Source organism: Takifugu rubripes, chromosome 22, assembly GCF_901000725.2.
Source record: "Takifugu rubripes chromosome 22, fTakRub1.2, whole genome shotgun sequence".
In the NCBI taxonomy this organism is placed as follows: Eukaryota; Metazoa; Chordata; class Actinopteri; order Tetraodontiformes; family Tetraodontidae; genus Takifugu; species Takifugu rubripes.
In genome coordinates, this window is record NC_042306.1 from 5,636,833 (window position 1) to 5,650,929 (window position 14,097).

Consider the following 14,097-nt stretch of genomic DNA (forward strand, 5'->3'; position numbering starts at 1 on the left):
TGTCAAAGCCGGTCTATGTACACATCAACGCTCGCCTAACGTGCTCAAACAGTCTTAATCTTTATGTTATTTTATTATTGTATTTTTTAAATATTCTTTTTTTGGGGGGAGGGGGAAACTAGAGCAAAGGTCTTGCACATGCGCAATCTGTTGACACGTAGTCTGGCTGTTTGCTGTGATTGGTTATAAACCCGGATATTAACGCTGTTGGGGACACAAGAAATCCAAAGTGACATAAGAGAAAAGTGGCAAGACTTTTTAACGTTATAGTTTGGCTCAATTCACCATTTCGATAACAATGTTTACCAAGGTAGGTGCCAATGTAGGTCATATTGTTCCATTTGTTGTTTACGTCACTTACTAAGCTATTTGATCTTTATATATACGAGACAACACAATATTTGGCACGTAAGAGAATCAATGGACAGTTGTTGCCTTCCGTTTTGTAACCATTTATAATTTGCCCAAAAGGCACATTGAGGTTTTTTTTCCTTTATCTTAAAATCGTGTCATTTGTCCTTTCCCCTACTTTTAGGTGCTAAAAGCTAGTGTGCGGTCTGTAGTCCGTCTACAGAGTACCAGTATTGCTGCCCATCCTGCAGGTTCCAATAGTGGCTCAGCATCCATCGGTTACTCCTTTGGTGGGTAGGATAGGGAGCTACAGCTAGCCTCTACCATATTTCCTTTGGGTCGTGAGTAGTTGTAACATCAGTTTAAATAATCCATTCTCATCCATAATCAGTGTGAAGGATTGGCGGGTTTGACAAAACTGCAGAAATGCAGTTTGACCCTGTGCAGATTGAAAAGCCTAAACTCTATGTCTCCTTGCTACTGTGGCCAACAGCTTTGACAGAGCAGCAAAAAGAGTTTCAACAGCTGTCAAGGAAGTTTGCTCGTGAGGAAATTGTGCCTGCTGCGCCTGCTTATGACAGGAGTGGTGAAGTGAGTACAGCTAAAAGATTCACCAGCAGCAATTGTGTACAGTGACCCTGACATTAACCCATTTAATCCCAAATTTTTCCCAGACACAAAAATATCCAAATCATGTGTCATTAGTATGCCTTTGAAACAATCAATCATAATTTTTAGAAATGTTCATGGAAAAGTGTGTGAAAAAGTGTGTTTTATGATCGGTCACAATTGTGACCGGTGGGATGCTGTATTGTATCAACCAATGGACAGACTGAATATAGGTCTATTTGACCTGTGCAGTGTGTTTGTGTGTGTGTGTGTATATGTGTGTGTTTGTGTGTGTAAGCATGCGCATGTGTGCGCACGTGCGTGTGTGCGAGCGCGAGTGTATAAATCCTTATATAAAAGGCTAGTTATTATCACTTTTAAAAGTTCCAGCATTGCCTCTAAATGCTCTCTCATTGTAGTTTGAATATTTTACATATAAGCCTTATACTATCGGCTAGCAATATGAATACTTGGAGCACCGTTATGAATATGGAGGTTAAGACAAAAAACAACAACAATCATCAATGTATTTCAACATTGTAACTTTAGTGCAACTTACTTTAGTGCAACATTCATTTGAAAACATTCATTTTTAGTGCAAAATTCATTTGAACACATTCATTTTTAGTGCAGTATACATTGAACAGACTGAACATGAAGGTAAACATTTAGGATAGAGGTAGCCGGCTGAACATGCTTTCAAGTATAGGCTTACACTGACTGACTGAACAACAAAATAAAATAGGTTGTAGAACAAAGAGCAAAGCAACGCCTTGAATGACTAAAAAATAACATATTTTCCTGGAACATTTATGACATTTTGATGGGTATTTTTTTTCAGCTTTTCTTCCTAGACTCCAAAGTACTGTTTGTTTGTAACTGTATGCAACCACTTGTGTGTGTGTGTGTGTGTGCATGCTTGTGAACTCTATGTCCAACTGCATTCTCCTGCCTTTCCTGTTTTTCTTCTATACTCCATGGTACAGCTTGAAGCACTCAATGTGCAGTGGTACTTTGCATTTCTCGCATGCATAGGTTGTGCGTTTCTCACAATGGCGACATCTCTGGAACCGGTGCATCGTGTTAATTGGCCAGTGGGAAGCTTTGTCGTATCTTGCCTGATCTTCAACGGTAGCACTCAGTAGAGATCTCCTTCCATGGCTCAGTGGTTTCGTTCCAAACCTTTGCAGAAGAGACTGTGAGACTATCCTTGAGAAGGTGAGCAGGTCGATGGTCCCTCCAATAACATCTCTGTAAAAGAGATGGCCATTTACAAGAGCACTGTTGATAGACCATGCAAAGATGGGCCACCACCACTTCTTTGACCTGATTGAGATATGGTATCGTGAAACCTGTAGGTCGTGAAGGTCTACACCACCCATGTGCTCATTGTATGGGCTGATGCATTTTGGTTGTTGGACGTTGTCAAAGGCACGTCGATGCCTGTTCCATCTCTTGACAGAGGTCTCAGTGTATTTTTCATCCATGTTTGTTGCCACTGTAACAATGTTATTGTCTTTCCAACGGACCAGCAGCTTCTCTCCTTGGCACAAATCTCAGAGGTTCCCCTGGGTAACTTCATGAAGGCATTCAGTGGTGTGAATGGGACATCAAACAGGCGGTTCTGCCTCATGGTTCCAGAGCTCCCATATCCTCTTTTTGTCATCTCATCCATGAGTGAAAGAGTGGTAAAGAGGTTGTCATGGAAGAACTTGCAACCTTGAGGCACCTGAGCTTGCTCTGCCAAACCTATGATAACACTGGGTCCCTGACCCAACCCTGTCTCTGGGAGGAGAGTGTGTGATCCACAATATGGCTCCATGTGGTACATGTATCCACTGGATGAGGCGAGGCTCCATACCTTGTAACCAAAGCGAATTGGTTTGCCTTTGATGATTTGTTTACATCCATGTCGGCCGTAGTATGGGATCATGCTCTCATCCACTGACAGCCATTCATGAAATGGCATGATTTTGTATGAGTGATTGAGCTCAGAGAAGATGGGTCTAACCTTAAAAAAATGGGTCATCAGTGATCTTGGTGTTGTCAACCACATGAACTGAGGCCATTATATCATCAAAGCGGTTTCTCCGCATTGCACCTGAAATGCTCTCATTGTGTACATCATTGTCGACTGACCAGTACATGTGTCTTCTTGGGATAGAGCTGTATCCACTTGCAATGAGGATCCCATAGAAGGTTAGGAGCTCATCCATACTTAGATTCAGTTGCTTTCCCTTGGTCTGGCTGGAATAGAGGTTGGACATTTCAACTGTGATCTCTCTCTCAGGGTGGGTGGATACATCAGTAAGAAAACATCCACTGGGTTGGAGCAGCTTTGTTTTACACATTCTGCAGCATTTGGTCGGTATACTGTGTATTCTGGAATAACAGCAGTGGAAGGCCTCTTGGATCGCTTAAATACTCTCTTTATTTTTGACCACTTGCAGTTTTGCCCTTGGTTCTTGGGCTGACTTGGCTGAACCCTTTGGCGCTTAGAGGCCCTTGCGTCTTCTGGCTGGCCCCTCTGGTGCTTAGAGGCCCTTGCGTCTTCTGGCTGGCCCCTCTGGTGCTTAGAGGCCCTTGCATCTTCTGGCTGGCCCCTCTGGTGCTTAGAGGCCCTTGCATCTTCTGGCTGGCCCCTCTGGTGCTTAGAGGCCCTTGGGTCTTCTGTCTGGACCCCCTGGCGCTTAGAGGCCCTTCGGTCTTCTAGCTGACCTTCATTGTTATGGCAGGAGGTGGTGGAGCTGGAACAGGGGAAGGGGGAAGGAGGTTGGGGAGGGGAAGGGGGTGTGGTGAAGGGGAGGCCATCATTCCAATCATGTTCTGTTTGCATAACTTCTGCATATGCATTGTTAGGTTCAAACAACCTGAAACACGAGAAAAACAAATGAGGCAAAGACAACAGTTCTGAATTTTACTTGCAAGGAGAACGGAGAGATGTGCTCAGTTACAGATCTCCAACACGTTCTGACGCACACCTCCCGCCATCCTTCTTTTATTGAAATGAGGAGGTCCCTAGTTACAGAAGTCCTTCACTGATTTGATTAGCTTATCTCGCAAACAGCACATTCTTCTATATGAGACAGATTAAGAGAACATCTCCTGGGTTCGGCCCTGCAGCTCTGTCTCCAGTCAATGCCACTTCTCCAACAGCCGCCGCATTTCTGTCGCCCTTGACCAGAGAAGTTCGAGGTGACATACCAAGCATCATGAACATTAAGCATTAGCAAATAATAAGAAACATTAAGTAATGAGAGACACTATAGCAAGAATAAGGAATATAACAAGGCAAAAGCAAATAAGAGATAACTTTAACATAATGGATCTAACATGCATTCAACAGCCTTGCTGGCAAATGACCTGTTTCCCCCGCATAGTCCATGTCAGACCCATCACCAATCACTGAGTACAGCATCTTTTTCATTTTGAGGGATGATTGCAATGCTGCATGCTTTGTCTGAGAACTCATCTTGATCCAACAAATCAAGAACTTGACTCAAAGTAAATCTAAAAGAAAACACAGCAGAAAGTTTGCTAGTTAGCTAGCTAGTCTTCCTGGGGTCCGTGTGTGTGGTGTGTGTGTGTGTGTGTGTGTGCGCGCCTACCTGTAATTGCGTGTGTGCGTGCATGTGTGGAAAGTTAGGTAGAATTAGTTAGCTAGCTAGTCGTGTGTGTGCGTGTGTCTGTGTGTACAATTAGGTACAAAGTTAGGGAGCAGCAGAAAGTAAGGTAGAACAGTTAGCTTATGTGTATTAGCATGTAGATACAATGGGTTATCCCACCGGTCACTATTGTTGCCAATGACATGTTTGTGAGTTCTATGACCACATTAAACAAAGTTGAGTAATTGCAAATGCATATATCAATACTAGACATCTTAAACATGATGTGTACCAAAAATCTATGTCCTATCTTTATGTTAACATATTTTACTAACCTTTTCTGTGGGAGCTTTCTTGCCGCCATCCTCTTCTCTTGGCGCAAACAGGAAGTAAACAGCTCTGGTCATGTGACAATTTACACTAAACGTGCGACACTGCACATATTTCATTGAGACCCTTTATTATTTCAATATCTGCTGGAAATGCATTGATAGATCATTTAGTAACATTTTTATAGCCTTAGAAATGAATTATTTTTTTACGGTCACTATTGTGACCGGTGGGATTGTTTCAGTACAGTCCTCAAATATTTTTAAGATTTGTTATCAGACCCATGATGATGTATCTGGTTGCACATATATTGTTTTCATACACGAGCAAGACTCGTGATTATGTAATTATGTATTCTGCAGTGCATTTCTTCAAAACCACAATTTAACAAGAAAAACTTGAATTTGCAGTATCCTTTCCCCATCATCAAGAAAGCCTGGGAACTTGGTTTGATGAATGGACACATTCCACAGGAATATGGTATGATATCACAAGTTTAAAATAATGTTTCTGTGACATTGTCCTTTTTTAGAATAGTCCTAAATGGCGAAAACAACCTCCACAAATCTAACATTTTAAATACTTAAAACGTATGTTTATTTCTTTCAGGTGGAATGGGTTTGACGATCTTTGACAACTGTCTAATCACAGAAGAGTTGGCTTATGGGTGCACGGGAGTGCAAACTGCTATTGAAGCAAACTCTCTGGGGGTAAGTATCAGGATTACACTGTTTGTTTGTCTTCTTTCTTTTTTTAAATTGTGTTTAATAATGTGATCCAAATCCTTTGGATTTTCTAAATTGCCTCTTTCTCCCTCCATAGCAAATGCCTGTTATATTAGCTGGCAATGATGCACAGAAGAGAAAATATTTGGGAAGATTGATTGAAGAGCCTCTCATGTGTGTAAGTAAAATAAATTTTAAAATATTTCTGTTACAGGTTGAGCAACAAAATGCCCTTGTGTATAATGTGACAGACAGTGGGAACATGACTATTGTTATGAACATGATAGATGTTTAATTTACTGTCCACTTCCATCAGATTAATCAGGGGCCACATATAAGGATTTTGTAAATCTTAAGACCCCACACACGAAGACACAAAAATCAGGCATTGAACAGTTTTGATCATATTGTGTGGTGTGCTCCAATAATTTTGACCCAGAACAACACACACATAAAGATTCTGTCACACCGCCGATCTAAAGTCTCGTCTTCCAAGCCAGAAATCTCACGTGATGAAAATAAAAACAGAAGAAACATGGCATTAACCTGGAAAATCACAAAACACAACATGGAAGGGGGCTTATAAGCAGAGGGAGCGATGAAGTTCTTCAAAATATTTCAAAATAAAATAATCTGTGGAGAAAATCTTGTATATGGTGCAAGCATGCTTGTTTTTATTTACACCTTCTTCCTTGTTCCTCAGTCAGCTAGCTTCCTGATTGGCTATATTCTGTAGCACATAAAAATTCATGGGATTCATGACTCTGATGTTGTCCGTTCCCCATATGCTTGAAGAACAAGTTTCATATTTATGATTATCTGAACAAATTTACGCTTAACACACCTCAGACCACCGGATAATCTTATAAGACATAAGATAAATTGGTATCTTCTATCCTTGGTCAGGAAGGGGGAAAATCGGGACAAAAACCAGCCTGATAATCGTCATGTGTGTACCTCACTTTATTGTGAACTGCTGTGTGTTTGGCAGGCATACTGTGTTACAGAACCTGGAGCAGGCTCAGATGTGGCTGGCATCAAGACCCGAGCTGTGAAGATGGGAGATGAGTATGTTGTTAATGGGCAGAAGATGTGGATCACCAATGGTGGAAAGGCTAACTGGTGTGTGTTCACTACTACTGCTTTGATAACATGATAACACATTCCCTTAACGGCTTATGTTCATTTAAATTTTACTTTGAGCAGCATCTGTACCCATTGAGTATGTGTAGCTTTACAATTACAAATTTATTTTCCTCTTACAACATTCATACATTTTCCTGTGTGTAGGTACTTCCTCCTGGCTCGGACTAACCCTGATCCTAAATGTTCAGCTGGCAAAGCCTTTACTGGCTTCATTGTGGATGCTGACACTCCTGGAATTCAGATTGGAAGAAAGGTACCCCAAGGGTCATTTTTAATCTTGGTCTGCTGAATATTATTCTCAGTGTAGCCTAATATCAAACTTAATTTTTCTTGCAGGAGCTGAACATGGGTCAGAGATGTTCTGATACCAGAGGCATCACCTTCGAGGACGTGAGAATACCAAAAGAGAACGTCCTGATTGCAGAAGGAGCTGGCTTCAAAATTGCAATGGGTGCCTTTGACAATACACGACCACCAGTAAGCCCTCCCACCTCCATGTCTGTCTCTTTTACTGAAATCTTCAGGAAATTTTAAATGGTTCATGTATTCTAACCATTTCAGGTAGCCGCAGGGGCTACAGGGTTGGCACAGAGAGCACTTGATGAAGCTACAAAGTATGCTCTTGAGCGGAAGACCTTTGGGAAATTTATTGCTGAGGTTTGTTTAACTGATGATAATTCATTAGGAAACATAGTTGGTTTGAATTTTGTGAATTTAAAGGTCTAAACATCGATACTTCCTGTCTTCTCAGCACCAAGCTGTCTCTTTCATACTGGCTGATATGGCAATAAAGGTGGAACTGGCTAGGATGGCATACCAGCGGGCTGCCTGGGAAGTGGATCAGGGCCGCAGAAACACCTACTATGCGTCCATTGCCAAGGCGTTTGCTGGAGACATCGCCAATCAGGTGGCCTCCGATGCTGTTCAAGTATTTGGAGGCAATGGCTTTAACTCGGAATACCCTGTTGAGAAACTAATGAGGGATGCAAAGATCTACCAGGTAAATATTGTTAATGGGCATCCAATAGCTCCAAATTCAGTTGTTTGTCAAAGCCAAAGTTTCTGTAAATCTCTTAATTTCCCATGTAGATTTATGAGGGAACCGCTCAAATCCAAAGGCTCATTATTTCCCGAGAACTCCTTGGAAGATTCCAGAAATGAACATTCTTCACGCAAGGCTCACACTCATATGAATGCAATTAACTTCACTGTACAAATATATTCCTCAATTCAGCAGTGGCCTGATTTTGTAGTTACGGTAATTTCTTTTTTCAATAAGGTGAAGATTGTCACATCAGTTTTGTCTGGTGGCGTCCTCCGACAGTTTTGTACAAACTTAAGTTTGACTCTGGAATGGTTGGTTAAGAATTTTTTTTTTTTTTTTTTTAATTCAAATCAGACTAAAACTTACATTGTAGAATGTAAAAATTTTGGCTTAAGCTAAGACTACTCTATGACCTGGATGACTAAGAACTTAGATGCAGTTCTGTATGTTAAAATCCAAGAGCAAGTGCATGAAATAAAACTTGATTTTATTGTGTGTCTGCCTTTCTCCCTCAAACTGCTGCCATAATTGACATACCGGTAACTTTGATGCTGTAAATGCTAATGGGATTTATATCACAATGTTTTAGAAGAGAGCTGGCTTCATGTGCCTGTAATAATTAATTTTGCATGGATTTGTGTTCATACAGAATCTTTGTTGTGACGTGAATAAAAACCACATGGGTGTTTACATTTACTCAATAAACTGGCCGACTAAATCAAAAGCATGATGCAGCTCTACATCGTGACACGTGGGAAATGCAGTACATATTAGATAACAAATTTAAATTTTTCTATTAAGGTTGATTTGTTATGAGCAGGAAAATTGATCAAGCCTAAGAATTTAAGTTCAAATTGTGACGCTTGTCAGCTCTTACAGCTCTTATGGAGCATTCCAGGGCTGCAGTGTTCAGTATTGCAAAAGTGGTCTAAGGAACTATTGATGCGGGTCAATAGCAGCCAAGTTGAACCTATCCATCAGGTGATCCACTGTGGTTTAAATTGTTAAAGATAGTCATGGTGGTTCTGACAGAAAGATCTTGGAATGCACAGCATATTGTAATTTGTTGTACACGGGACTACATAGCTGCAGACCAATCAGGTACCCGTTCTGACGTTTGTGTCCACCAAAATTGCCAACTCAAAATAGTATCCCAAGCTATTGGAAGAAGGTGATCTCACGAATCTTCTTCTTCTTTTTAATCAATTGCCCGTTGTCCATAATCTTTTGCTCAATAATGAAATGAAAAAATGAAAACAACTGCAATATGCTATCCGAAGCAGAGGTGGCGGTAAACAGCGTCTAAAGAACAAGATAACTTGCATTAACGTATGAAGAAGAAGGTATCGCCGCAAATCTTTCCAGAATGGTAACTGTCTTTATGTTATCATTGTTAACTTCAGAAAATGTATCTTAACATAACATGATTGTCAAATTAGTCAAAAATGTCCAGGAAACATTTCGTGTTGTGTCTTTATATTGACGTATAATCTGTAAAATAACCAGCAAAATGACTATAATTTGGCTAGCATTAATGCGCATAGCATGACCTGTCAGAAGCTCATTTAGTCATTAGGCTACTTAATATTGGTGTCATTTTATAAACCGACAGCATATTTGATGTCGTTTTTCAACAAAGTGGTTTAATTGAGCAGTAAGGTTCGGTATGTTTTACATTAGGGTACCCAAGTGAAAGATGTCATCATTAAGCCTGACGGTCCCAACACACTGCTGCTGGATAAACACGCAGACTACATCGCTGCATATGGCTCCAAAAATGACGATTATGTAAGTACAATCTGAAGTTTGCATTGTACGCTAGTCATTTTACACATTATTTCGGGTTATGCATCTTATTTGCTTGCTTGCCTGCATGTTTACAATTTACTTGAATATAGTGACAACTTAGCCTCATCACTTGCACGTTCGGTTAAAAGAAATGTGTTTTCTGTCCTGCTCATTTTTTCTTTTTGTGATCATCAAGGAGTATACTCTGTCAGAGTATCTGAGGATGAGTGGTATCTACTGGGGGCTGACAGTGATGGACCTAATGGGGCAGCTTCCTAGGATGAATCAGCAGGAGATAATTGATTTTATCACAGCATGTCAGCATGAATGTGGAGGCATCAGTGCCAGCATTGGACATGACCCTCATCTGCTCTACACCCTCAGTGCCATCCAGGTGATTACTGTAGATATGACATGTTTTCTCATTCATTTCTCCCCTCCAATGTATTGGATGTGATGGTATCTACAAATGCAGTTGAGGGGTCATTGTGATCCCAGGAATTTAGATGGAGATTAGATTAAATATATACTTTAATGTTGCCCTCTTAGAGAAATTTGGCTTAGACCCATTAGACATTCACACAAACACACACACACCAAAACATGCCAAAATAACTTATTTTGAAACACCATTGACCTAATACTGATGGTTGTTACAAAGGTGAGTGATAATTTATCCTTGTTTCTTGATTCTTACTGTCTATCAGTAGCTCAGATTTTGCAAATGACAAAATTTAAAATTTACCTTCTGATGATAAAACAAGTTATTTCTGACCCTGAAGAAAGAATACAAAAGATGCCGTAAATAAAGATGACTTTCTTACTTGATCTATACTTTTCAGGGTCTGTCAAGATGCTTAAAATGGCTATAAATTAATTAAATTAAATGTCTTACATTTTAGGGTCTGAGAATGTAACTAGACTTATACAAATTGTATTTATATTATTTTACTAATCTTTTATAATTTCATATATGGTCACATTACTCCTTGCACACATTCTGAAAACATCTTTATAATTTACATTTACAGTAATTATTATAATTACGGTATTATAGTTTTGTAGAGTCACCTTTAAATCACCTTTAAAATCTTTGCAGATCCTCTGCCTGTATGATAGTACTGATGCAATTGATGTGGACAAGGTAGTGGAATACATTAAAGGTTTGCAGCAGGAAGATGGCTCATTTGCAGGTGACAAATGGGGTAAGTACAGTCAGACTTTGATTTCTGTTCCTCTGACCCTCTATTTATGACGTTTTGTAAAAATTGTTGACTTCATATATTTAAAATGTCTCGTGTTTGACAACATTACATTTCTATTCCAATTATTGTGTAGTGTAAATGTTCTGTCCATGATTCCAGTTGCTCATCTTTACAGGGGAAATAGACACTCGGTTTTCCTTTTGTGCAGCTGCTGCCCTTGCACTATTGGTATGGGTGTGTTTTCACTCATCATTTTGTGTTTTATATATTTTTTTAAAAAGGAATTTCAGATGATTCTTTGCCTATTCTCTCTTTGAAGGGCAGGATGGATGCAATAAATGTTGACAAAGCTGTGGAATTTGTTTTGTCCTGTATGAACTTTGATGGAGGTTTTGGCTGCAGACCTGGTTCAGAGTCTCATGCTGGGCAGGTGAGATCACAATTAACTTTTGCTCTTTACGGAGATTACCATGCTATTTAATGAATGGGAAAATATTAAAATTCCCGCTGAGGCAGGTCCAGCTCATTACTGAGATGTCATGACTGCCTTGAAAGACAGCATAGGTCCATGTGGTAAGGTACATCTATATTTTTCTTTTGTCTTTCAGATTTACTGCTGCACTGGATTCCTCTCTCTTACTGGTCAACTGCACCAGGTGAATGCTGACCTTCTCGGCTGGTGGCTCTGTGAGAGGCAACTTCTGTCTGGAGGACTCAATGGTCGTCCAGAGAAGGTTTGTATGTAAACTAAAGTTGGAAACACAATGGGTTTGTGGCAGAAAATAAAGAAATACACAGTTAATACAAAATCATTGTTAGTTTAGTTAGTTTTGTGTTATGGTTCACGGTCATGTTTGTTGTAGCCACAGTTAAAGAACTTAATATTACTGGTTTTACCTCAGTAAAAGGCCAATGATTGTTTTGAAGGTTTGTATGTAAACTAAAGTTGGAAACACAATGGGTTTGTGGCAGAAAATAAAGAAATACACAGTTAATACAAAATCATTGTTAGTTTAGTTAGTTTTGTGTTATGGTTCACGGTCATGTTTGTTGTAGCCACAGTTAAAGAACTTAATATTACTGGTTTTACCTCAGTAAAAGGCCAATGATTGTTTTACCATGCTTGTGCAAAGTAGATTTATACCTCTATAAATGCCATCCTGTGTTTTTCAGCTCCCAGATGTATGTTACTCGTGGTGGGTTTTGGCTTCACTGAAAATCATTGGTAAGATCCATTGGATCGATAAGGCCAAGCTGAGAACATTTATCCTTGCCTGTCAAGATGAAGAAACTGGAGGTTTTGCTGATAGACCGGGAGACATGGTGAGCTTCAACTAACTCGTCCAGGATTACACAAACCATCTGTGTCATCACATGTTATTTTTCCTGCAACCTGTTAAGCTGGGTATCTTCCAGTCATTTTTGAAAATATAACACAGGCACATTTTTGTTAGTGAAGACCCACAATCACTTCGAAAACAGGCAATCAAGATATGACTGCCAGTAGTTTATTGTCGAGACTATCTTACTACAATTGGAACTGGTGTTATAGACCCATTATTTAATGCTAATAAATTAATGTGATGTGCTGGGATAACCAGACACAGTTTGTCTTTAACTCTGCACTCATCTCTCTGCACTCACCCTTTTCTCTACAGGTGGACCCTTTTCACACTCTCTTTGGAGTAGCAGGCCTTTCTCTTCTTGGAGATAAACAGATCAAGCCAGTTAATCCAGTCTTGTGTATGCCTGAGGACATCATGCAGAGGCTCAACCTGAAGCCAGAACTGCTTAGCTAGGACTCGGACACACATTATTTGTACAGGCACACTGACAGTGGCCCACCATGGATTGGTGTTGGGAGCAGAGAGAGGACAGTCACACTTCCATGACAACCGATCAGCAAGCCCTAAGTGTCAACTCACTGAGCGTGTAACTCTCACACACTAAATATTTATCTTGTCAGTCTCACATCAAGACAACATTTTAGAAAGGTGGTGTTTTGAAAAATGGTAAAAAAAAGCACCTCAGGCTTTGAAAAAGTATCATGTCTTCACTTCTTAGCTTTTCAATTCCCTTAGAAAATAATGAATGGAACCATTTTTATTTCTGTTCTCAAGTGTCTGAATCTGCAATAGTTGCAGAAAGACACTGTTACACATTAGAACACTTTTGCATGGCATAGTTCAGATCATTGGTTTATACCCTATTTAATAATAAAACCTGACAGCAAAAAGGAAGACCAACACACTCAAAGTCACTATAAAGAAGCATAATCTCAAGGGGGTATATAAAGATTTCTTTCTTCCTATGTTAACATTAGTGTTGTTACATCATAGAAATCTTGAAATTATTTTCTCTCATGCTTAAACTGTACTATTATTCATAATAAAAGTAATATTAGGGGGGCTTTTACTGATGTGCTCCACATTATAAAACAGACAAGATTGGTTAAAATCAGAATTATTGATGGCATGAATTTATTTTAATTGTTCCAATCAACCACAAAAAATATTCGAAGCTCTATTTTCAAGTAAGTATAGAAATTCTACCCACCCCTTTAAAATTCCAGATTTTTGTGACTAAGAATGAGACAGGAATTATGTCAGGTTTTTTTTTCAAATTTTTAATTTGACCTAGTAGATGATCAATTAAATTATTCCTAAACTTACGTGGAACTTGTCGGCGGTGGTAGCTCAGTCTGTTGCGGATTGGGCCGAGACATGGAGGGTTCTAGGTTTGAGTCCCGGTGTTGGTGATAACACCTGCTCTAAAGGCATTGTGGCACCTTCCCCTAATACACCTTTAGAGTATGACCGAGGTACCATTGAGCATGCTACCAAAAGCCAAATGCTCATATCAGGCCCTGAGATGATCAGCCGACTCATCAAGAGGTGGGACCCTGCCTTCGCCCATATGGTCACCCTCCCCGTAACCCGAGAGAGATAAAGCATTTAAGACGAGACGAGACCTCATTTTTTTAGTTCGTTTTGGACACTAGATGGCAGCACTGCTCATCGGTTCAGCCAGTTTGTAGCCTATGAGAGAAACAACAATTGGCTGGCTAAGATCATGTATACTTTGCAATAGTGCCGTCCTGTCTTTTTTTTCCCCATGTCCAAACCAGATGCCGGAGTCCATCCCTACAGTCACGCGGTGAGACTCAAGAATTCACACTCAACAGTTTGCCATGCATGACGCACACCATTGATCCTGATCATTAGCAACAATTAAGAGTCTCCAATGGACCTGATGCAGACTTTTCTGGACAATGGGAGGAAACCATTGAGGCA

At 40.0% G+C, this 14,097-nt stretch overlaps 2 protein-coding genes across 4 annotated transcripts; both read left to right on the forward strand.

Annotated features, from left to right (window-relative positions):
- Window positions 1–150: 150 nt before the first annotated feature.
- On the forward strand, window positions 151–8,530 carry acadm (acyl-CoA dehydrogenase medium chain). 3 transcript variants are annotated; one of them, XM_003975438.3, is made up of 12 exons: window positions 151–310; window positions 536–641; window positions 845–942; window positions 5,306–5,375; window positions 5,505–5,605; window positions 5,718–5,798; window positions 6,612–6,742; window positions 6,911–7,019; window positions 7,103–7,243; window positions 7,328–7,423; window positions 7,518–7,766; window positions 7,856–8,530. In XM_003975438.3, the coding sequence occupies exons 1-12, from the start codon at window positions 299–301 to the stop codon at window positions 7,925–7,927; spliced, it is 1,266 nt and encodes a 421-aa protein (XP_003975487.1). In that variant the 5' UTR covers window positions 151–298; the 3' UTR covers window positions 7,928–8,530. The 3 variants fall into 3 exon arrangements, with proteins under 3 accessions (XP_003975487.1, XP_011614577.1, XP_029686419.1); XM_029830559.1 differs by lacking the exons at window positions 151–310; window positions 536–641 and adding an exon at window positions 674–692; XM_011616275.2 differs by lacking the exons at window positions 536–641; window positions 845–942 and having other exon boundaries at window positions 172–310.
- A 498-nt stretch (window positions 8,531–9,028) lies between these two features.
- rabggtb (Rab geranylgeranyltransferase subunit beta) lies at window positions 9,029–13,246 on the forward strand. The gene is made up of 9 exons (XM_011616273.2): window positions 9,029–9,180; window positions 9,492–9,599; window positions 9,796–9,993; window positions 10,699–10,804; window positions 10,980–11,032; window positions 11,124–11,234; window positions 11,413–11,538; window positions 11,978–12,127; window positions 12,463–13,246. Exons 1-9 carry the CDS (start codon window positions 9,178–9,180, stop codon window positions 12,601–12,603), a joined length of 996 nt encoding a protein of 331 aa, XP_011614575.1. The 5' UTR covers window positions 9,029–9,177; the 3' UTR covers window positions 12,604–13,246.
- The last annotated feature ends 851 nt before the right edge of the window (window positions 13,247–14,097 follow it).